A 22,581-nucleotide genomic window follows, 5' to 3' on the forward strand; every position below is an offset into this window, starting at 1 on the left:
AGTGGGGGAACAAAGATAACCATTGGTTGTCTTTGTGGCGGAAACCCGAGCCCTAAGTGGTAATGTGTTGTATTGTATTGTAATTGGAGGGGGAGGGGGAAAATCTCGTGTAGTTTGGGGCTGCTACACAGGAAGGCCTACGAGTAAGGGGGGGGGGGGGGCCGATGCTCAGGCCTTGCACTTACCCTCGCTGGGGCAGCGGCGGGGTAAGAGATGGGAGAACGCCGACAGAGTCTTACCATTGGGATGCGGTAGTAAGTGAAGAGGGGCAAGAAGGAAAGGGGAGCATATATTTTGGTTATCATGTATAATAAGTTGAGGGGCTCGGGTTATGTTTCGTAATAAACTGCAGCCTTGTTTTAAATCCATACTGATGTTTCTGTGTATTTGTTTATGGGGGGTGGGGGTTGGAAGGAGCGAGCTGCAGGTCTTGCTTCCCTGTGTTATATACTCTGATGGGAACCCAATTTCATTTTAGCAACATTAGATATACAATCACTTTACACAGTTATCCCTCAAGATCAAGCAATAGATGCGGTTAACAAAGCATTGCTTCAAAGACCTTCACCACAACACATCCCGTCAGAGTATATTAGCAAATTACTAGCACTGGCCTTAGGGAAAAATTATTTTGCTTATGATGGACAATTTTATGTACAAGTATGTGGAATGGCTATGGCCCCTGATGTGGCCAACATTTTTGTAGCAGACTTTGAAAAATTTCATCTAACAGATATGCCATGAACACAACACCTCATTTGTTGGAAACGATACATCGACGACATCTTCCTTGTTTGGAATGGAACAGTATCTTCGTTGATGGTATTATCCACGTCTAAAATTTACCATCACTTAGGATTTTGTCAGAAGTTGTATTTCCTGACATTTTGATTACCAAGCAGGCAAATTCCCTGAAAATGAGTAGCCATCGCAAGCCTACGGAACGCAATAATCTTCTTTGCTATGACAGCTCACACCCAACAGCCTTTAAACATAGCCTTCCTATCAGACAATTTTTAAAATTGAAACGATTATGCTCAGATAATGATGAATATAAAATCCATGCCAAGGACATGGCCATCAAATTCTTAGACAGAGGCTACCCATCATCATGTGTAAAAAAGGCATACTGCCAGGCATTGTACAATCATCAGGAATATCTGTTTTTGAAACCTACATCAATAGGGGATTTGAACCACTCTATTTGGTATTGAGACACTCACCAATGGCAGCAGCAATCAGTTACGCCATCAAGAAACACTGGCGTTCTCTTCAAGACGTCAATCCAATATTCTCAACTCATCTAAGCATTGCTTACACTCGTGGACGCAACATAAGATATCAAGTAGTAAGATCATCTGACCACATCCCTGTCCAAACATCTTTAGAAAATAACTTTTGTCAATGTAGTCTCTGTCAGATGAAGCTCTCAGACACAGAATTGCAAATGTTTAAGGGTCATCGGGTGTTATCTCCTGTAGAATTTTCATGCAAATCATTTTTTGTAGTTTATTGTATCATCTGCCCATGTATGGGCATGACACAACGAACGTTGAAAGTCAGGATAATGGAACATAAAAGCCGTCTTAAAACATGCAGAGCAGAAGCACCTTTGGTGGCTCATTTTTTACAAAAAAAAACATGATTTCAAAGATAGTAGATGGACTGTACTGGAAAGAGTACCAGCACATTGGAGAAGGGGGAACTGTGCTCTAAGACTGGCCCAACAGGAACAAAAGTGGATTTATAATCTAGATACAGTGACCCCACGGGGTTTAAACAAGGAAATAGAATCAACCGTCTTCTCGTAATCCTCACATAGGCTCCAATGAATAGGCTATCTATGATCAGATTTTGTTCTCCCTCCAGCCGAACCCGATACCATCGGGCACACGATTCACATCCCTAGTAGAGATGTGAATCGGAATCTGTTCCGATTCCAATTCACATCGCTAATTTTTTTTTAGTGAGGCCTGAGCAGATAAAAAAAAACCCACTCCGACCCTTTATAATTGATCCCTTAGCTTCCCCCACCCTCCTTAACCCCCCAAAACCTTTTACATGTACCTGGTGGTCTAGCAAATCTTATGGTCGATATCCAGTCAGGGGTCATGGCAGGTAGCGAATCTCGTGGTCGATATCCAGGCAAGGGTCATGGTAGGTGGCAAATCTTGTGGTCAGTATCCAATCCAGGGTCAAGCCGAAGTCAGTCAAAAGAAATGAAGAGGAGGAACTCCGGAACTCAGGAATTCAGGGCAATGCACTTCGCTAGAGTGAGGAGACCTATTGCCAAGGCAAATGCTGGAGTGGACTCCAGCCTTAAATAGTGCTAAGGCGCTGATTTCATCAAGGGGGTGCTGGCGGCACTTTACGCTGACGGCCCTTTAAAGGAACGAGAGAGGTGCGAGTGCTCACGCCTAGGAAGGTGTCTTGCACAGGAGGAGGTCGGCATTCCTGCCGTGGAGGAAGAGAGGTCAGCATCATTGATGCGACAGCTCAGGCCTGCCGAGCCCGCTATGTCAGGTGGACCACTCAGGGACGGAGAGGAAATGCTGAGCCGGCTGCCAGGGAACCCGGGCCTGCCTCCGCTGTGGTGCGGCGGCGGGTGAGTGAGACCAGCCGCGAGAACTCGTGGCCGGAAAGCATAACAAGAGGATAAAATGAAGCACTGGAGTAAACCGTAGAAACTTCTTTGTAAGGGGGTAACCTGCATGTTGTGACAATTACAATCCTGAATGCCATGCTAAGCAGAGTGAATGCACCATGTTGGCCTTTATCTGCTGTTATTTGCTATGTTACTATGAATGGTCAGTTTTAAATGTAAACTAGGCACGCTGGGTCCAAGGTAGTTGACCAGCCTGCCTCTGGTTATAGCTGCTTTAGGTCCTATTAATGCTTATTTCTGTTCTATAATAACACAGGAACAAGTGTTCTGGATATATCCAAATTAATTTGTGGTCTGCCACAATGCGGCAGATTATTCTGTTTACTCCTCCATTCTGGGTGGGGGTTCATATTTAATCAGAGCCAGTTCACTCATCCCCAACAATAACCATAGTAGCTTTATTTGTTTGCTCTATCCCATTTTTTAATGTGTTACACAGCTCATGCTCCAAAAATGTGCTGCCAGGCGTTCCATTCCATGGGTGGCTACATTTATATTTCTAATGTATGAAATTATAAAGCACATTGGTGATCTGTTTGCATAATAGGGACTATGAATCCAATTATTTTGCTAAAAAAGAAATCTGCAGAAGTGATTGGGTGAACACTGTGGTGCTATATAATTGTGCCGCTCTTAACTCTTCAACTTACAATGTCTTGTTTTTGTAGAAGATCAGCCCAGTATGTAAGTGTATTTAACAGAGCATCCTTTTCCCAACGTACAAATAAACAAGCACATATATGAGATAAAATACCAAGAAAAGGAAGTGTGATGTGAGATTCTGTGGTGGGGGAAATAATCCACTTTCTTTTTGTTACAACCTACAAAGAAGCTTTAATATTTTGTACACAGAAAGTGTCTTATCTGCACCAAATCAGACTTTCAGCAGGCACCAGAGTTAACTCAGTGTTATCCAAATAAAGTAGTGATGGAGATGGTGGTAAAGAGGCCTACGCTGATCATAGACCTTCTTGTTTCGAACATCTCTCTCTTAGGTCAGGCCTGTGGGTTCCCCCATTACTTCCAGTAACTCTCTCGGTTGGCACTCAAGACTTCCACACTTTAGCCTTGGTTGATTCCGGAGCTGGAGGGAGCCTGTTTGTTTATGATGATCGGAGTGTATTAATTTGTGTATGATGGTCAAGATCTTATATTCAATTCGGGATTTAAGAGGAAGCCAGTGTAGTGAAGTTAGTATGGGGGTGATGTGATCATTCTTTTTTTTTTCCCAGTTAAAATTCTGGCTGCTGAGTTCTGAAGAATCTGCAGATGTTTGATGTTGTTGTACGGAAGGCCAATCAGAAGGGAGTTACAGTAGTCTATGGTTGAGAAGATCTAGGCCAGCAACAAGAACAAAGAAATGAAGCTAGGTGGCTCCTGAGCATGCATCATGAATTAAACCACGCAAGAAAACCATATTGTGTCAGACCAGGGTAACAGGGAGCATACTCTCAGTCTGGTTTAATTTTGATTTTTAAAAAAAATGTAGTGTGGAACACACTGTATATTAGATAACTTCACTATATTTCCTGAAGTGTTTTTATCATTGTTTTTTGCTGCAGCTTAATGTTAAATTCCACAATTTGTACTGCATTACTTCATGTTACCCGAGTGTTCATATTTACAATATCACTGTCTGCACAGGCAAATATGTTATTCATTTTTTATGCTAACTTCAAGCAACTCACATTATTGAATTTTATTAGCATTCTGTGTACTGGGGACTAGTATATCCTGGAATGATGGAAGCTTGCAAAAGTATTTTTTTTTCCGCAAAGTACGTGACAGACTTCCTACTGCTTACGCAGACAATTTCTTAAGCTCTTGCCACCTTTGCAGGTTGCAATATCTTTTGCTGGACTGACATAAGAATTATGTAAACATATTGTTTTAAAAGAGCCTTTGACGCCACCTCAATCCTTCTTCAAACGGGACCACATGTACAGAATGTATTTGATGACCAGACTGCAAGCAGCCAATTGCTTTTAAATACCCAGGCTCTGTCTGATGTCCTCCGCATTTTCCCCATAGACACAAAATCAAAGAAACCTCTTCCTACAGAAGTTCCTGGTGTACAGACTGCGATTACCCAATATTTAGCTCTGCTCTTGTCTTTTCCTCAAGGCCGGGAGGTGCTGCACTCAATTTCATGTACGTAGAAACGAAGACTGCTTTCGCAGATAAGGTCTGAAAAAGCCCATCTTGTCTCTCCAATTTATTTTTGGGTGCAACACCACAGAGCTCCAACTTTCCCCTTGCTTCTCCACCACCCGGGATCCTCTGTTTCCTTAAATCAGGCTCAGTATTTCCTGCTGCTTGTCAATGTTTGCCTTGTCTCCTGCTGACGTTTTCTTGTTCTCTGTGCGTCTGATGTACTAAAAATCAGCACATGCATAAACCATTAGCTCTATCACCAGTGTAGTAAACTAATGATTATGCATATTGTTATGAAAAATGGACCAAGCACAGGACATGGTGTACTATTCAGAGACCCTGATTCCCCCTCTCATTTACCCACGCACTTGATATCAAAAAAAAGAAAGCCCCCCCCCCTTCTCTGATCTTCCCTCCCACCTGACGGCAGATCTCCCACCCCAATCATCAAGAGATCCCCCTCCAACGCTAACCTGCACCATAAAAGTGAACTCCACCCCGATTTCTTCTCCTACCCAATCTCCTGAACCCTACACCCCCTGATTCCCATCCAGATTTCCCACCATCCAATCACCCTTTTCCTAACCCAATCTCCAAAGAATAGTGAACTCTCGACCACCTCATCCTCCTTCACATTCCTCCAGTCTGCAAATATAGGAACCCCCTGATCCCCTCACCTCCTTCCCCCAAAATTTCCGAGCTGGCAGGAGACTGCCTGATGTCCGGTGATGCTCTGGCCTTGCTTACCGGGGTTCCTGAACTTAAGCCCCCAGTAGGCAGGGCTAGAATGCTGCTGGACATCAGGTTAGTAGGATGGAAGGGTGTCTCCTGCATCAAGCTCAACATTAGAATGTTCTGGAGAGACCTGTAGGTTGAGAGGAGGGAACATTGTGTTTTGGCAATGGGGTATTAGGGTGGGTTGAGATGTGAGGAGGTGATTGATAGGGTGGGAAGGCTTTTTTTTTTTTTAACATACATGAGGATGGTGGTGGCGGTGTTGATGGGGACGGGGGCAGGGACCAAGTACATGATCTTCCTCTAGTAGTAAACCACAAGCACTCTGGATGAGAAGGTGGGTAGCATGTTTTATACCTGCGAGGCAATGGCAGCAGGTAACTATTTAATGTACCAATATTTTAGCAAAAACAGCACTTTTTTTTTGCGGGCATTCAAGGGCCTTTGTGCGTTAATTTTAATGCATATTTAGTACACTGGCCCTTGTATTAGAGCGGCCTCATTTAGAAATTGTGAGAACAGAATACAAAATGGTTGCTCAAGAGTTTGCAGATGCATAAATCATAGGCTTACTACAAGGACCCATGTCTATAGGAAGAGGCCAGCCTGTCTCGGTTTTTCCACTGAAAGCATATTGCAGATCCAAATGCTTAAGAAACAGGATTTCCACCCCATTCAAGCAATTCTGTGCTTGCAAGGGGTGGAAAAAAACGGGACTAGCCAGGTCTCGCTCCTCAGGCTTGGAGCACCATAATAACCCTACCAGAACTGCACATCCCAGGCCTCATGACCTGGTATTTAGAGGAAGACTTTTTTGGCCGTTTCAAGGTTTGAAACTTCGGTCCCAGTGCGTTTTGGTTCCTGTCGAACTCCTCCCTTATAAAATCAGCACTACAGGTATCACAATACCTGAAGAGGCTGTGCTGAGCATCTAGGACACACCTAAAGGAATGTAATCCACTTTGAAGCGCTGAAAAAAGTGCAGAAAGCAGAATATAAATCTAAATAAATAAATAAACTGGGTGACAGACACTCTGTAGCCATAAAAGGGCATTTTAAGAGAACTCAGGTTGGCTTGATTATATTTAAATGCAGCTTTAAGAAATCTGCTAGAACAGATTTGACATGGACTGGAGAGCTGTAGAGAGATGGTTTCATCCCTCCTATTGCATCGCCCTTGCTCTTTCATTATTTCCATTAACTTTCCTTTCTGATTCACTAAACTCCTCCAACCCTTCCTGGCCTCCCCCCCCCCCCCCTCCCTCTTATTTCTAGGGGTGTGCACTATAACGTTTTTGGTTTAGGGATTTTTTTGAGGGGGGTTCATTTTGTTTCACGTTTATTTCTCTTTGTCTATTTGAAACAAAGTAAACATCAAAAGGAACAGGAAAAAAAAAACCATAAAACAAACAAAAAAAAAAATCTCAAAAGAAACTAAGGGGGTCAAAACTCAATACTGCCGAGGGTCAGCCGGTACCATTTTCAATTCAGGAATAGGAGAGCAGGAGCAACTGGGGCTCACTCCAGTCCCATTTGAACTTTGAAGACCCCCCCTCCCATGGAAGGGGGTAAGGCATCCAGGAGGGTGGGAGAGGGCATAGAGGAAGGCTTGGTTCAATTTATTTTTTAGTTTTTGTGACGGAGTTTTTTTTTCAGCACAGTGGTAGCAGGAGACTGGGCTGGGTGCTTACTATTTTGAAACAAAATGGTAAAAAAAAATAAAAACCACACACAGCTCCAACAATAATAAACTCATCACCACACAGAGACAAAAATGGGTTGCCATTATTTTTCTTCACATGTAGTCATCTTGTATGTATTACTGAGGTGGGGAAGGAGTCTGGCTTGGCTTTGAGAACCAATCACGAGCCCAGCCAAATCACGAGCCCAGCCAAATGAATTAGCACAGAAAACAGACAGACAGACAGCAGGCAGTCTTGAGCAAAAACAGAATAAACGGCTTTGCACCCAACGCTCTCCTTGATGTATTCACTCCTTCTCTGTTCCTTCGTTTTGATTTCTGCCCCATCAGCTCTAGCTGTCTCCTCTCGCCTTTTTGGTTTCTTCTTTCCATCCCCTGGCTCTTTCTTCTAGGAGGGCTGAACGTCCTTCTCACAGTCTGTTTCCCTATTTTGCTTTTTCTTTTGTTCCATTTGTGCAAGTTTAACTTTGCTGTCACATTTGTTTCTTTCTTCTCTCCTTCGTTTTTCCCTGCCCGTTCCTCCCTTCACCCCCCCCCCCACTTCAACTTGCCCACCTTATTTATGATCTTTCTCCCCCCCCTCATGGCCTGGTTTTTTTTCCCCCTGCCTGGGGTTTCACTTGAACACATTTGAGCCTGGATCCCAGGGTTGTTCTTATGGGGCTGACCGGACACGGCGGGATGACTCCTGTGTGGGGCAGCACAACTTTGCTCTCCTAAACAGCGCAGGTGCAGAACAGAGTGATCATGGGGGTGGGCTAGTTCTAGCTGGGCTCGCTTTGGACTAGTCACTTCTGAGGGCATGTAGCCAAACCAAGAAACAAGGCACGTTTGGTTTCCCTGTGAGCTACCTCCTTCTCTGCAAAGTGCACTGCAGGGTGAAGGGTGGACATGTTTAGATTGTAACCTGATGTGGAGTAATTCATGAGAGGACTATTGTTCGCCGCGATGGAGCTGAACTAGAATACCCAAGTGACAGTCATCGAGTCACTGCTGCTGCTGCTGCTGCAGACGACTTTCCCCGAGGGTGGGCTGTCGTGTTTTTTGCATGTGTGTTAAAGACGCGATGTCTCTTCACTGTACCTTTCCATAGCTGGCCATTTTCAGACCTTGAAAGCACACGCCAAGGACCGGGAATTGCAAAGACATGAATTACAAAGCTCTCAGGAAAGGCCTAGGATGACAGACAGCCTGCAGGCCTGGTGGTCTGTTTATGTCAGGTAATGCGTTATCTCACCAGTAAGGACCAATGAAGTAAACAGAATGTTCACTGCGGGAGTTCTAAAAACACATTTTTAATTAAAATGATAATTTCTTTAGCTGTACTTTAATTGAAATTTCCATGGAGAGATTTATAACAGTATTAATGACTTCCACAGTCAGGAATTCTTTTTCTGGTATTCCTTGGTGGGAGACAGACCTCGGGCTTTAACTGCCAGCTAACACACCCTCTTCCTGTTTATTATTGCATAAACACGTGCCTGCTATTTTCAAACTGTTGAAATAAAATGATTTTGTAGGAATTGTACCTGCACCTCACTTAAGAAGAGCAAACAGCTGAAGGAGCACCCTTCCCATTGTCAGTTAGTAGCCACCCCTCTCAGACATGCTACCTCTTTGCTGGTCCTCATCTCCACACTATCCCAGTACAAATCCCACCTTCCTTCCAATGGCATTAGAAAACCTGACTGGTGAAGGCCACACTCCCTGTTGTACATAGCTTGGATCACCGAGGGACAAGCTGTGGAACATGCCTGTACCCGGGGATCTCAGCAACTGCAGACATAGGTTCAGCCATCGTGGCGCTGACCTGAAATAAGAAAAATATGAACATCAGTGCTAAGAAAATGAAATAACAAGCATAAGAAAATAACATGAGAACATAAGCTATGCCATACTGAGTCACACCAAGGGTCCATCAAGTCCAGTATCCTGTCTTCAACAGTGGCCAATCCAAGTCACAAGTACCTGGCAAGTATCCAAACATTAAATAAATCCCATGCTACTAATGCCAGCAACAATCAGTGGCTATTCCATATTGATTAAGAGAAGTTTATGAACTTTTCCTCTAGGAACTTATCCAACCCTTTTTTAAACCCCACTACACTGCCTTAACCACATCCTCTGGCAATGAATTCCAGAGCTTAATTGTGCCTTGAGTGAAAAAGAATTTTCTCCAATTTGTTTTAAATGTGCTATTTGCTAACTTTATGGAGTGCCCCCTAGTCCTTCTGTTATCTGAAAGAGTAAATAACCAATTCACATTTAGCCATTCTAGTTTTCTCTTGAGTTAATAGACTTCTATCATGTCCCCCCTCAGCCATCTCTTCTCCAAGACTAACTTCTTTAGTCTTTCCTCATAGGGGAGCTGTTCCATCCCTTTTATCATTTTGGTCGCCCTTCTCTGTACTTTCTCCAGTGCAGTTATATCTTTTTTGAGATGCGGCGACCAGAATTGTACACAGTATTCAAGGTGTGGTCTCACCATGGAACGATACAGAAGCAATATGATATCCAAAAGCATCAGACCATGAGAATAACAACTGAAATGCAACCCCATGCCATCATGCGTGCATTAAAGCAGCACTCCAAGCAAGCTGGAAGAGCAGAATCTCTCGTGAGCATCCTTAGATGCTGCCCTGCAGCATTTAAAAATCAGTGTTTGTTTTTTTTATTATGCCCTTAGCTTTGTAATTCGGAATGAAGCACAAAAAAAGGAACTTGCTTGCAGCTTCGTGATACTCTCACCCAAAGCAGCATCTGTGCCGTGCTTATAGAGGGGTAAGAGAGCATCTCGCTGGCAACATGCATGCATAAGCCCACCTGATTTGCACACAGCATAACCCCTGCAGATAGGCTCGCTATGCGCACACTTGAAGAACATCGAACGGATGGTGTTGAAAGAACTGTGTGCCTGGAGTCTCCAACTGGAAGCCCCATTTCACACCCAGGAAAGCCTCATTCTAATACAGATGGATGCATGCACTTCCTTCTGGGCAACTGAAAATCTACCTGCGTGGATTTAGTGAAACTTGCTGCAGGGAGGGAGATCCTGACTGACCCTCTAGAGTGTGTGGATGCAACACAGGACAGCAGCATCCCAAATTTCAGAGTGAGGCTGGTGGGAAGGAGCTTTAAGAGCCATTGGCTGCTAACATAGATCCTCGTTTTCACCAAACTATAAATGAATTTAAGTAAAACAATGCACTATTGATATTTTATTTTAGTTTTCAATTAGGAACTCAGAAAGAGTGTGCACAGCTCTTCTTAGGGATCCAAGCATGAAGGAAGTGAATTGCAATTATTTAATAGATTTTTTTTAAATAATTGAATTATGAATGCTTATTAAAGGTGCCTGGTTGGACAATAGCCAGGGTCGAAAAGCCTTGATGATTGGCACTTCTGGCTCATGTGTTTCAAACTTGTGCTAATTCAACCCCTTTGTGCAGCTGCTATCATATACAGATTTTTCTGATTAAAAAACATGATCACAAACACACTTGCTTTCAATAACCAAAATCATTTTCCATTCTGCAGATGGAAAATATTTGCATTCCTAGATACAGTTAAGAACATAAACAATGAGGACATAAGCTCACGTCTTTCAATGCAATGGATCCTCACAGTGAAGTGGTGGGAGAGAGCGAGTTTGTTATCGAGCTGGGTTGTGCACAGAGCCTGCCTTTGTGGGGGGGGGGGGGGGGGGGATGCTGGGCAATCACCCGGGGCACCGTGAGCTCAGGATGACTGCGCTGCACCTGGGAACTGCTAGCAGTGGTGCAGCAACATTAACACGGCTCCCTTCCCTTCTGGCTCTGCTTACACCTGCCCCAGCTCCGGTCCGGGATCCTCCTCTCCCCTGCCGGCACACCGGACATTCAATGAGGGGAGTGCTCTCAGTTAAGGGGCAGGGGGGGGTCACTTTATGCCCAGGGTGCCATTCAGCCTAAATCTGGCCCTGGTTGTGCAGTAAGCAGAGGAAACGGGTAACCCAGATGAGCCTGGCCCAGGCTGCGTTTGCCATCCGTGTTGTGTCTCTACAAAAGCCCCAAGAAAATGCAGCCACCTCCAGGATGCTTGATGTGAAGTGAAGGGAAGGTCAGCGACCAACTGGGATCTAGTGCACTAGGTCAGGAATGAGACTGGGCAGCCTGGATGGGGTCTCTTGGTCGCGTGCACAGAAGGGGGGGGGGGGGTGGGGGAGAGTGAGCCACATGAATCTTTCAGCTGAACTACTGTAAAAACATCCACTATGCCCGAGATTGATATTTCATCAAGATCCTCTTTGAGGTCATTTTGGAAAAAGATGGAATATTGAATATTTGGAAATAGAAAAAAAATGCATGTCGTCTTGCTGAAAAAAATAGAAACCCCCCCAAGTCTGAACCAGAGAAAGCGGTAAACTGCTAGAGATGTATCCCACACCTCACCGCTGTGATTCCTAATGGATGCCAGAATAGACTGATCACTGGGGACGGGAGGAGAGTCCAGAGATGTTTAGGGGTGGGGGGTAGGGGGCTGGTGGAAGCTGAAGAAGCAGCACCCTTCCCCACCCCCATACCTCTTCTATTTCAATCTCGCCACACATGCACGCTTTTAACAGCCCCGGAATGTATTGTGCATACATCTGTATTAAGCTTAATAAAAACGCCTATATTTTAAGATAAACCTAAGTAGCTCACGAGATAAATGGCTCTTTATGCTAATCAGGCAGAAATATATTCTCCAGCATAATGCGTTGAATAAATCTGAATGCAAAATGTTCATTTATGAGGTAAATACAGGTAACACAAAGCATAAATTTCCCCCCTAATAACATTACACAGAGAATGTATCTTCAAACACCGAGACGCTTTCCAGCCTGAGCCATCTAAAGAGATGAGGAATTAATAAATACAGAATTACTTGGCTGGTTATTTAGCTCATAACTCACCTATTGGTAATAACTCCGAATAATCAGTGTTGTTTCATACCCTCCAATAGCAGGAACAGTGCTTTCCTGGGCAATTTGACCCTCATCAGATTATCTTCTCTCATTCTATTAATTCTCTCCTTTGAATCTGCTAACAGTGAGTTGTGATTTACTTACACTGGTAACTTGATCTGAAAACACTTAAAGGGATTTATCCAGCCAGGCGAAGTCTCTCTGAAATTGAGTTAGTTGGTTTCCTAGTTAAAACTCAAGAGAATTCTACTCCGGTATGCTCCATAAAACACCAGGGAATATGAACTATAATCAGGGGGCTTCCTCCTAGTCTGTGCCAGTAGAGGGAAAAAAAAAAAAAACAACTTGATAAATCACACCAAAGATTACAGTAGTGGTAATTATTGTCTTTGTGATTTGTGTGTTGAATCAAGTTGTAAAATATGATAGGTAACGTCAATACAGGACACTATGTACACTGCCTTTTAAAAAAAATAAAATCATTTAAATCAAAGGGGGAAATGTAATAAGGGCCGTTAGACAGACCTGCCTATTGCTCAAGCACTATTCATGTGGCTAGTGAAAGACCTCAATGCTGTAAGCCATGCAAGTGCAATGAAGAGCTTGCATTCAATTTTATTTCCCATCGGTGACCTGCAAAGAAATGCTTGCTCAGTAGCCAACACTGGACCCTGCTTCATAATGTTTGGTTACAGGTGAACGGTGAGCAAACTGGATCCAGGAAAGGCTAACTTTGCGAGGCTGTAGGACCCACATGTCTCTTTCATCATTGTATTTCCCATTAACCCTCAGTAGCATAATCTACATCAATAATTTCAGGGCAGAAGATGAATGGCTTCCCATTGGAAAAGACAATTAACCAATCAGCTCTCATATTATGAAACTAAATCACTTAAACTTTTTCACTTCATCATCAAACTTATCCAACAAATGTAATTTCTCATGTGTGTTTTCCAAATAGTGATGAAAGTGTTTAGCCATTACCATCCTGAAGGCCACAAACAGCACAATACACATCCATATGGTCGCGCTCTCTCTCTCTATGTACCTATATAAATGTACAAAGAAATTGTAAAATCTTTTCAATAAGAAACGGCCTTGAGTTCAAGCCTTTTGTAGCACAAACTCTTTTACAAGTAGCTCCCATGCCATTACAGCCCGAATCCCTACGCTTTTTATTCCGTACATGCCAGTGGAGATTTTGTGCCAGGTCATGCCAGGCAGCTGGAACCGTTTCTGAACTCGCTTCCTTTCCCCATTTGGGAAAAAGTGGAAGGTGGACCCAACCTTGCTAAAACCCAGGACAATGGCCGCCAGGTGCTTGGCTTTCTGTAGTTTTCTTACAGCTGAGAATAATTTCTCTACGGGGCTGGTTTCACTGGGCTTTGTTGACATGGAGTGATATTAAGTATATGGGGTTGCCCTTCAATCTGTATCTTTTCCGAAATTAATTAAAATTGAAAAAAAGGAAAAAAAATAGTATTTTTACTTTCATAACACGTGGCATGCAGTAAGTTCTATAAACCAGTAACAGGACCATAAATACTTGTGAGGTGAATTTTGAACACTGCTAAATACAGCTCTCAGAAAGGAGGAGAGGGAGAGAGAGAGCGTACAAGAAAAGTCGCAGCTTTAAATAGTTTGAAGTCAACATTTGCATCTGTATAACAGAAGTATCTGCAACCTCTTTTACACCTGGAGTTAAACGATGACTGTGCCATGTTAACTGCTGTACATTTTTAGGGGCTAAATCAGACAGATATCAACAAATGACACTATTTATCTCCAGTTCTCAGTAGCACCCCCTCTTTGTTTCGGTCGCAGAAGGCTCCTGTTTGCCGTGTGCTCCTTTACCACATGCCAAGTGCTCACCGGTGCTTAAATAAACCATCCATGGTGAAAGAAGACTTAGTTCCTAATTTAGATAAAAAAAAATCTTTGATACTTCTGCAACTAAAAACCCAGAATTAGCAAACTCTGTTTTGGCCAATTTGTGTTGTTTGGCTGTGTAAATGTTGCAAGCCTCCTGGTTTGTGTCTAGGTCTGCCCCCTCGGGGAATCTGATCACTGGTGATGAAAAAACTTGCAGCCGCTCTTTAAAGAAACAGTATCTTCAGCAAGCTTTTTATTGTTAAACCATAAACCCTGACTGTCGTTCATGCATTATACAGTGTAAAATAAATGGGAGATAATACATGAGGTGAGATCTATAACAGGTCGATATTTGTGTTGCAGCTTTTCACTCACAATAAACTGTGAATGCAGCTCTGGGCAACGGGGGGGGGGGCTTCTGTGTCTCCTAAGCTTGCTCCAGCCTAGGATACGTGTGCAATGGTCTGAAATGCAACGACTGACAGAATATCAACAGATCTCCCCCTCCCCCCCCTTCAAAAAAAAATAAATTAATAATCAATACAGGCCCAGTTATGGATTGACATAGTACATAAAAAACCCCCACACTGTCCAGTTAAGATTGTACATTGAAAGCAGAGAGAGGGAAAGAAGAAATAAGACTTGAGTTAGGGAGAAGGCCGGCCGTCGGCAAAGACCTGGCTAAACAAGCAGAGTTTTGATGCAGGTGGTGGAGAGAGAAGATACACAGTACGGATTGGGACTCGGTGTAACAGGGAGTTAAGAAGAGCTGGGATGGGAACTAAGGCTGGAGAAGAAGAGTGGGACTTGGGGGGGGTATGACTGATGCAAGCAGGTTTTTTTTGAGGGAGACACCTCCATTCCGGTACTTGTAGTGCTGATGGCACTTGGAAGGATAGGGACTAAGCAGGTTAGGATAATCAGTTTGTAATGGAGAGAGATTACTGATCTCTGATGTTGTTTTAATCTGCCTGCATCAGGAAGAGAGATTGTACATTAAGCCCTCTACTTCAGAAAGCATCATAGGAGAAGCAGGCAGGAAAAGCACTGACATGTTTACGACAGAATGAATAAGACACAATATACCACTTGATTTCTGATATAATGTACTCAGAGCATGTGTTTTACTGACCATCCCGGGCCATATTAATATATCTAAAGGCAGTGATAATATCTTGGTATTATCATGAACGGCTGTATCACCTATCACAACCAAAAGACAAAGCCATAGGTGAATACAAGGAAGCAAATTTTGCCCCACGGAGTATAAAAGAGTAAGGAGGAGGAATAATGTTTCTTTGGTGAATTCATGCATCATTATCTAAAATTTGTGAAATGTTGAAACTACTCACAAATAGACTGGAGGCCACAGGGTTATCCAACTGTTATCTTTGCACAGGACCTGTCAAGGTCACACCTGAGGTCAAACTAGCTGTCATGCTACAGTACTTTTGCGCCAACATCACTCCAGATCAAGGGTAGGCAAAGACATTCCTCGAGAGCTGTAAACAGGCCTTAGTTAAATTTAAACAGAAGTTTTGCGTAGAATTAGTAGAGCCTATATGTTGGGGATGTGCATATATGTGCACAAACAAAAAAATAATTGAAACACACCCTCCTCCTGTCAGGATTCCCTTGGAACCCCTGACATGCCCTGAACATTTGATGTGGACGACACTAAGCACAAAAGTTATTAAGAGGACGCAGGACACTCAGACATCAAGATCTCTTAGGCCACCTTCTCTGGAAAGCAGGCAAAATAAAAAAAAAAAACCAGGATGAAATCTGAACCTTATCTGTCCTGAAGAGAAAATGTATTTCATTCATCACAAGTGCATCCACTTTGGCATTTTTGTGTGTCCACGTTTATTTTCTACCAGCATTGGCTTTTGTTTCTAATTCCCTCTTCTCCAAGCTCGGGTTAGGCACCAGGGAAAATGATGAGGGTGTCCTGCTTCGGCTAACGCTTCTCCTCTCACCCAATTTATGGGAGTCACGTGCGCAGGTCTTCTCCCCTAATGGCAGGAGGCAGCTGAGCTGTTGATTTTGGACAGAACTGAGGGAAGTCCCTCGCCAGTGCGGTGTTCACAAAATAACAATGAACAAAGCAACACTGCTCCGGTGACTCACATGGCATCAGGGGAATCGGACCTTAGCCGCGACTCCACTGCCTCCAAATTATGACCCTCCTGTGAGGTTGCGGGCCAAACGTCCCAGCCTGTTTGATGCCTCTGTTCTCCTCAGCAAAGTCACCGGATGGGGAACTATTATCAAGCAGCCTATATATATATATATATATATATATATATATATATATATATATATATATATGGGAGAAATTAAATGATCAAGATCTTTCCTCTTTTACTGTGGCATCCAAGAGAAGCTGAAAGGGGTTCTGTGTGTGGCTAAAAGGCCAAATCACTGCACAAAGCTTTATGCCACAGAAAAAGGATATTGTAGCCGTGAGGCTATTATGGCAATACAATACACCATTTGACAAGTACAGCCGTCATTTAAGGGAAAACACTTCACTTAGAATTTGGCCTTTTTGACATGTCAGAACTGGCTACCAATTTTTTCCCAAAAGCCTGCTTGCCTAAATAATGTTTTCCAAGCATTTCCGTGATAAAAGCCACTGCTGGTTGGAGGGTGCGTCAACAAAAGATTTTCCATGAGAATACTACATGGCAGGAGAAACCGTTAGTGAACAAAACCCGAAGAAAGATGATCTGTCCTTGAAACTAATTATAAAAGAACACTTTCAACACTTTTACTGACCATGATTTATTGGTGCAGTAAAGATGCCTCAGTCTTAGAAAAAATTGTTATACATTCAGTAATTCATATTTATATCTATATATAATTGCATAAATACATACAAACACACACGCTCTTATGCAACGACTATGTGAAGAAAGTGCCATTTTAAGGACCCAATATAAATAGCAAACCATGAGAGAAAAAAAAAAAGGATTCTTAAGTGCAATGTTCAAGAAGCTGGTTTAATATATGACTAAGTGTCAGAAGTCAGGTTTCTGAGAATTACTTTTCAGATAAACAACTTTACAGCACTGCACTTAATCTTACTCACTGGAGACGTCTCGTGTATTACTGAATTACAAGTAACTTTAATTCTATTGATGCTGCCCATAAAACGTGTTGAACATCAGACCCGGCAGCTTTAAGGATTTTATGCCTTATTGCTTTCTGTGGGGCACAGTCAGCCCCACCACATCTGGAAATGTATCAAAATAGCCAACATCCCCCCCCCCCCGCCCTTTTTTCTTTCAGTTTTGGAAAGAGTAAAACCAACAATTTTTGGAGAGTAATAACATCCGCAGTCTGCCTAATCCTGAAGCATAATTGGGTTCAAAATCGCACCTAGATATTGTCTCCACTGCTTTTTAACGACAACGTTCAACTTTCCAGACACCAAGCTGTACCTAGAAACTTCGCCTTATGTAAATGCCTTTTTTTTAACCTGGCACTTGCCAAAAGGTGGCGCTGTGGAGGTAAAAAAAAAAAAAAAATTACAGCAACCGAGAACGGACTCGTTTCCACTTTTTATTCCCTTTGGCGTCCAGCTTTACAATTTAAAAAAAACAAAAACAGAAAATAAAACGAATTACGATTGGAGACAAATATATTCAATTACACGCATCTTATGTATCCCAAGCCCTATTGTTGGAAAGGGACCCCGATTTCACTCTGAACGTATGGGGGGACAGCAGGCATGCCATCACTCTCCAGATGCTTTCCACCCGGACTTCAGGGGAAAGAAAAAACAAATATGAATCTCTGGGTTCAAAATCCTTAGAAGCAAAATAAACAAACCACGCGCTACGATTCCAGTAGTCCCAGGAAGGCAAACGCCGATTTCCTTGACTTCGGATTGAGAGGGGAGGCTATCTGGAAGATTGGGGGGGGGGGGGGGTCTCCGCTCCCAACACTTCTCTTTTGCATGAGACAATCATCGAGTACAACATAATAAACACCCGGGAAAGCGCAAAAGGTCACACACAAAAACCCCCCCCAGTAAACAAGGATGGGACTTCGGCGCCGGCTCTCCCTGCCGTAACCGGAGCCGAGATGGGAAGCGCCAAAAGGGCAAAAGAATGCGCCCCGAAGTCCTATGGACCAAGAACCCGGCCGATTCGCTCCTGTTCTATGCAAAACAAAAACAAAAAGGTTTAAGCACTAAGCACAGCTTCTCCAGGCAGCCCAGACTCAAATGGACCCTTCAGCTGCCGAGGAAGCAGCACTGCCCCTGCCTCCCCCTCCCGGTGCTATTTTATTTAGTGCACATGGCACATGCACTAATACCCACTTCTTAACCACCCACAAGCAATCGTCTCGAGGAGTTTTCCGAGCGCCTTGATGTGCCGGAGCCTTTCCCTGCTCGGTTTCACAGTTCGCCGTCCACACTACTGACTCCACTGGGAGAGAATCACCCAGGAGTCTGGCGTCTAACACCTGGCAGCTTAAAAAAAAAAATACAGAGTCAAATTGGAGGTGGAAGCAGACTGATGGCAAGTTTTGCGTGGCTTGCTGTACTTATTTACTTTCGGGCACCTTCCCCTCAGTTTGCGCTTCGCATCCTGGGCAAAATAAAGCATCGGGGGGGGGGGGGGGGGGGGTTCACGCGTGCACCGAGCCGCCCCCCGGGCACAAACGATAGGCGGTTTCCCCCCCCCCCCCAAGTCTGAGGGTCGGTGCTGCTGGGGTCGGCGGAGCAAGCGCTGGAGCCAGGAAGGAGTTAAAAGTTTCGGTCCCGGCTGACAGTCAGCTGATTGGCCCTTGATTGACAGCGCCGAAAAGTTTCCCTGTCTCCATACTATTATGCTAATCAGGGCTGGGTATGCCGCCAGCCCATTGGTCCGGGAGTCGGAATCAATTTCCCATCCGAAGCCTGACGTCAGAACTGCTATAAAACGCTGCAATGCTTTTAAACTCTTCTGTCGGACGAGGTCTTTTAATATTTTTTTTTTTGTATCCGCTGAGCTTTGGGTTGTTTTACGCGGCATTGACTTTTCTTTTCTTGCTTTTTTTTTTTTTTTCTCCCCCCCCCCCCACTCCTCCCTCCCCTTTCGGTGCATGGTTTCTTCGGGCTTTTATTTTTCAAAAACCACCCCCTCCTGTCCCCATGCACCTCTTCCACTTTGCATTAAAGAAGAAGAGAAGAGAGGGAGAAAAAGAGATGAAGTGCTAACTTCTTCCCACCTTCAAGAAGAAGAAGAACAAACAAACAAAAAAAAAAATCAAGTCTGGCTACAGCTCGCCGGTAAAAGAAAAAGAAAAGAACCTCATGCAAAGAAGGAAGGGGGAAAGGCGCTGCTCTGGTGCATCCCTGAGCTAAGACTCTGCAAAGCAAAGCAAAAAAAAAAATCGGTAGCAATTTCTAAAGAGACATCAAGGCTGCTGCAAATCGGGAGAGGAGGAAAGGAGCGGAGAGGGGGGGAGAGAAGAAGAGGAGGAAAAAAAAAAAACAACTGGAAATAAGCAAAGCTGGCTCACCCGCTTTCCACTCAGAGCAGCCTGATCGCTCCTCTGCAGCCCTTCTGGAGGAGGAAGATGGCATCAGAACTGGCAATGAGCAACTCCGACCTGCCCACCAGTCCCCTGGCCATGGAATATGTTAATGACTTCGATCTGATGAAGTTTGAAGTGAAAAAGGAGCCGGTGGAGAGCGACCGCATCATCAGCCAGTGCGGCCGCCTGATCGCCGGGGGATCGCTCTCCTCCACCCCCATGAGCACGCCCTGCAGCTCGGTGCCCCCCTCGCCCAGCTTCTCGGCGCCCAGCCCGGGCTCGGGCGGCGACCAGAAGGGCCACCTGGAGGACTACTACTGGATGACGGGCTACCCGCAGCAGCTGAACCCCGAGGCGCTGGGCTTCAGCCCGGAGGAGGCGGTGGAGGCGCTCATCAGCAGCGGCCACCCGCACCCGCACGCGCAGCAGCCGCTGCAGGGCTACGATGGCTTTGCCCGCGGGCCGCAGCAGCAAGGGCCGCCGCAGCAGCAGCAGTTCGTGGCCGCGGGCGGCGGCACGGGGGCGGCCCTGGCCGGCAACGAGATGGGCTCGGCCGCCGCGGTGGTCTCGGCGGTGATCGCGGCGGCGGCGGCCGCCGCCGCCGCCTCCTCCTCCAGCAACAACAACGTCGCCTCCTCCTCCGCCGCCTCCTCCTCCTCCTCCTCGTCCTCCTCCTCCTCCCAGAACGGCGCTGCCCCCCACCACCACCATCACCACCCGCACCACCACCCGCACCACCATCACCACCACCCGGGGGCCGGCTTGCAGGCGGCGGGCCCCGCGGGCGGCGGCGGCGTCGGCTCCGCGGCGCCCGGGCTGCACGCGCAGCAGCAGCAGCACGCGCACCCCGCGCACCACCACCACCACCACCACCCCGCGCACGGCCTGCCCTTCGACGACCGCTTCTCCGACGAGCAGCTCGTCACCATGTCCGTGCGGGAGCTGAACCGGCAGCTGCGCGGCGTGGGCAAGGAGGAGGTGATCCGCCTGAAGCAGAAGCGCCGCACGCTGAAGAACCGCGGCTACGCGCAGTCCTGCCGCTTCAAGCGCGTGCAGCAGCGCCACGTGCTGGAGTCGGAGAAGACGCAGCTGCTGCAGCAGGTGGAGCACCTCAAGCAGGAGATCGCGCGGCTGCTGCGCGAGCGCGACGCCTACAAGGAGAAGTACGAGAAGCTGCTGGGCAGCGGCTTCCGAGAAAGCGGCTCCTCCGGCGGCGGCGGCGGCGGCAGCAGCGACGCCCCTTCCTCGCCGGAGTTCTTCATGTGAGTTGAGTTGTGCCCGCCGCCTTTTCCCCCCCCCCCAGCTTTTGCCACCTTAAAAAAAAAAAAAAAGTTGCTTTCTCCCGTGTAGGGGGGGGGTGGTGTAGGGGGCTTGCTAGATCAAGAACCGAGCTTGCCACCTTTTTTTTTTTTCTTTTCTTTATTTTTGTTAACATGCAAATCAAGTTAAAACAAAGTTTTTCATTAGTTTTCTTTTTTTTTTGTTTGTTTGTTTGTTTGTTTTGGGGATAGCTCCAGCTTCCCACCTTAAGCTTTTTTTGTTTTGTTTTGTTTTTCCATGCGTTTATTTTTTTTTTTTTTTGTTTCTTTTCCTTTTGTTTTATGGGCTTTTGTAAAGATCCAGTTCTTCATGTTTTTGAAGCTTTGCTCTCTATGAAAGCTGCCATCCACCTTTTTTTGGTTTTGTTTCTTTTTTTAAGTTCATCAGTTTTGAGCTTGCTGTGTTCAAAAAAAAAAAAAACAAACAAACTGAAAAACTTCAAAGATTTTGGCATCCTGAGTTCTTCTTCATATGAGATTGAGTTTGCGAAATGTGAATTTGTAGACTTCAGTTTGCTGAGTTCATCAGTTTTAGCGTTTAGATCAACCTGTCCCCAAAATCGACCCTGCACCAGCCTCCGCTGTTCATGTGAGTTGTTTTTTTTTTTGTTTGTTTTTTTTGGCCTTAATCTGCCAAAAGTGAAACTTGTCTGCCTTTTAGACTCCCATGTTCATCTCATGCATTATGCTTGCTATTTCGTCTTAGCAACAATGAACTTTTAACTGTTTGAAAAGACTTTATGAGAAAGAGACGTTATATTAATAAGAACCCTGCATGCTGGACATGTAAGGTATAATTATTTTTTGTTTCCTTATTTTTTTTCTTTTTTGCTTGGAAATGGACTTTTGAAGACTTTTTTATGGCATGGCATTCATCATTTTGTGTTATTGCTTCATCAGTTTTTTTGAGTTGAAAGAAAAAAAAAAAACTGGGCAACCTAACTGTTCCCCATGAAAGTCTGCATCTGCTATAAACTGCTTTGAGTTATGCAAAACTTCAGACTTCCATTTACAATGCACTGAGGGCATTTTCTCAGAAAGATGCCAGAATGGATTTTGATAATTTAAAGTGTCAAAAAAGAACTTTCAAAAGTGTTGTTTTTTTTTTTTAAATAGCTTCTCAGTTTGGGACTAAAATCGTGCTGTTGGCTATATCAGTCTAAATTTATTTAAAAAAAAAAAGATTTATCCCCTTTTTATGCATTTAGTCACTGTCAAATGTGGAATGCTATAGATTCCTATTACATAATTTAATTTTAGCTTTTATAATCTGTTAGCCCAGATGAAATGTATGCTACAGATAAAGGAATGTTATAGATAAGTTCAAAAGAATTAGGTTTGTTTAGTTGTAGATTAAAAAAAGAAACATTGATGCACTAATTTGTTTACTGTTGTGATATAAAGGGGGAGTTAAAATTTACAATGGGACTGTTTTAAAATTAAAGTAGCATGTGTTTGCAACTTAAAGATAAGTTGGGTGTACATACAGTAGTCCTTGCTAGACCACTGACTGTATTTGAAAACCAAAGGATTAAGGGGGAGCAACCCTATTTATATCTATGGGGGGGATTTTACATTCAAAATGTATGAGTTTGTTTTTTATGGGGGGGGGAGGATTTGTTTTTAAGAAACTGAAGTATTTGGGACTGAATTGCAC

At 44.5% G+C, this 22,581-nt stretch overlaps 1 protein-coding gene and 1 long non-coding RNA gene across 5 annotated transcripts in view; one reads left to right on the forward strand and one right to left on the reverse strand.

Annotated features, from left to right (window-relative positions):
* Positions 1-8,532: 8,532 nt before the first annotated feature.
* LOC115095012 lies at positions 8,533-18,671 on the reverse strand. The gene is made up of 2 exons (XR_003857667.1): positions 18,404-18,671; positions 8,533-9,066 (listed from the first exon to the last, which is right to left on the reverse strand). It is a non-coding gene; the product is annotated as an uncharacterized LOC115095012 (long non-coding RNA).
* A 359-nt stretch (positions 18,672-19,030) lies between these two features.
* Positions 19,031-22,581, forward strand: part of MAF (MAF bZIP transcription factor) — a 438,038-nt gene continuing 434,487 nt past the window's right edge. For all 4 annotated transcript variants that reach the window (XR_003857665.1, XM_029608164.1, XM_029608162.1 and 1 more), the window contains exon 1: positions 19,031-20,867. Coding sequence is in view for 3 of the 4 variants with exons in the window: in XM_029608164.1 (XP_029464024.1) it covers positions 19,648-20,867 (1,220 nt within the window). In the remaining variant the exon portion in view is untranslated. The remainder of the gene's footprint in view (positions 20,868-22,581) is intronic.

This window comes from Rhinatrema bivittatum, chromosome 7, assembly GCF_901001135.1.
Source record: "Rhinatrema bivittatum chromosome 7, aRhiBiv1.1, whole genome shotgun sequence".
In the NCBI taxonomy this organism is placed as follows: domain Eukaryota; kingdom Metazoa; phylum Chordata; class Amphibia; order Gymnophiona; family Rhinatrematidae; genus Rhinatrema; species Rhinatrema bivittatum.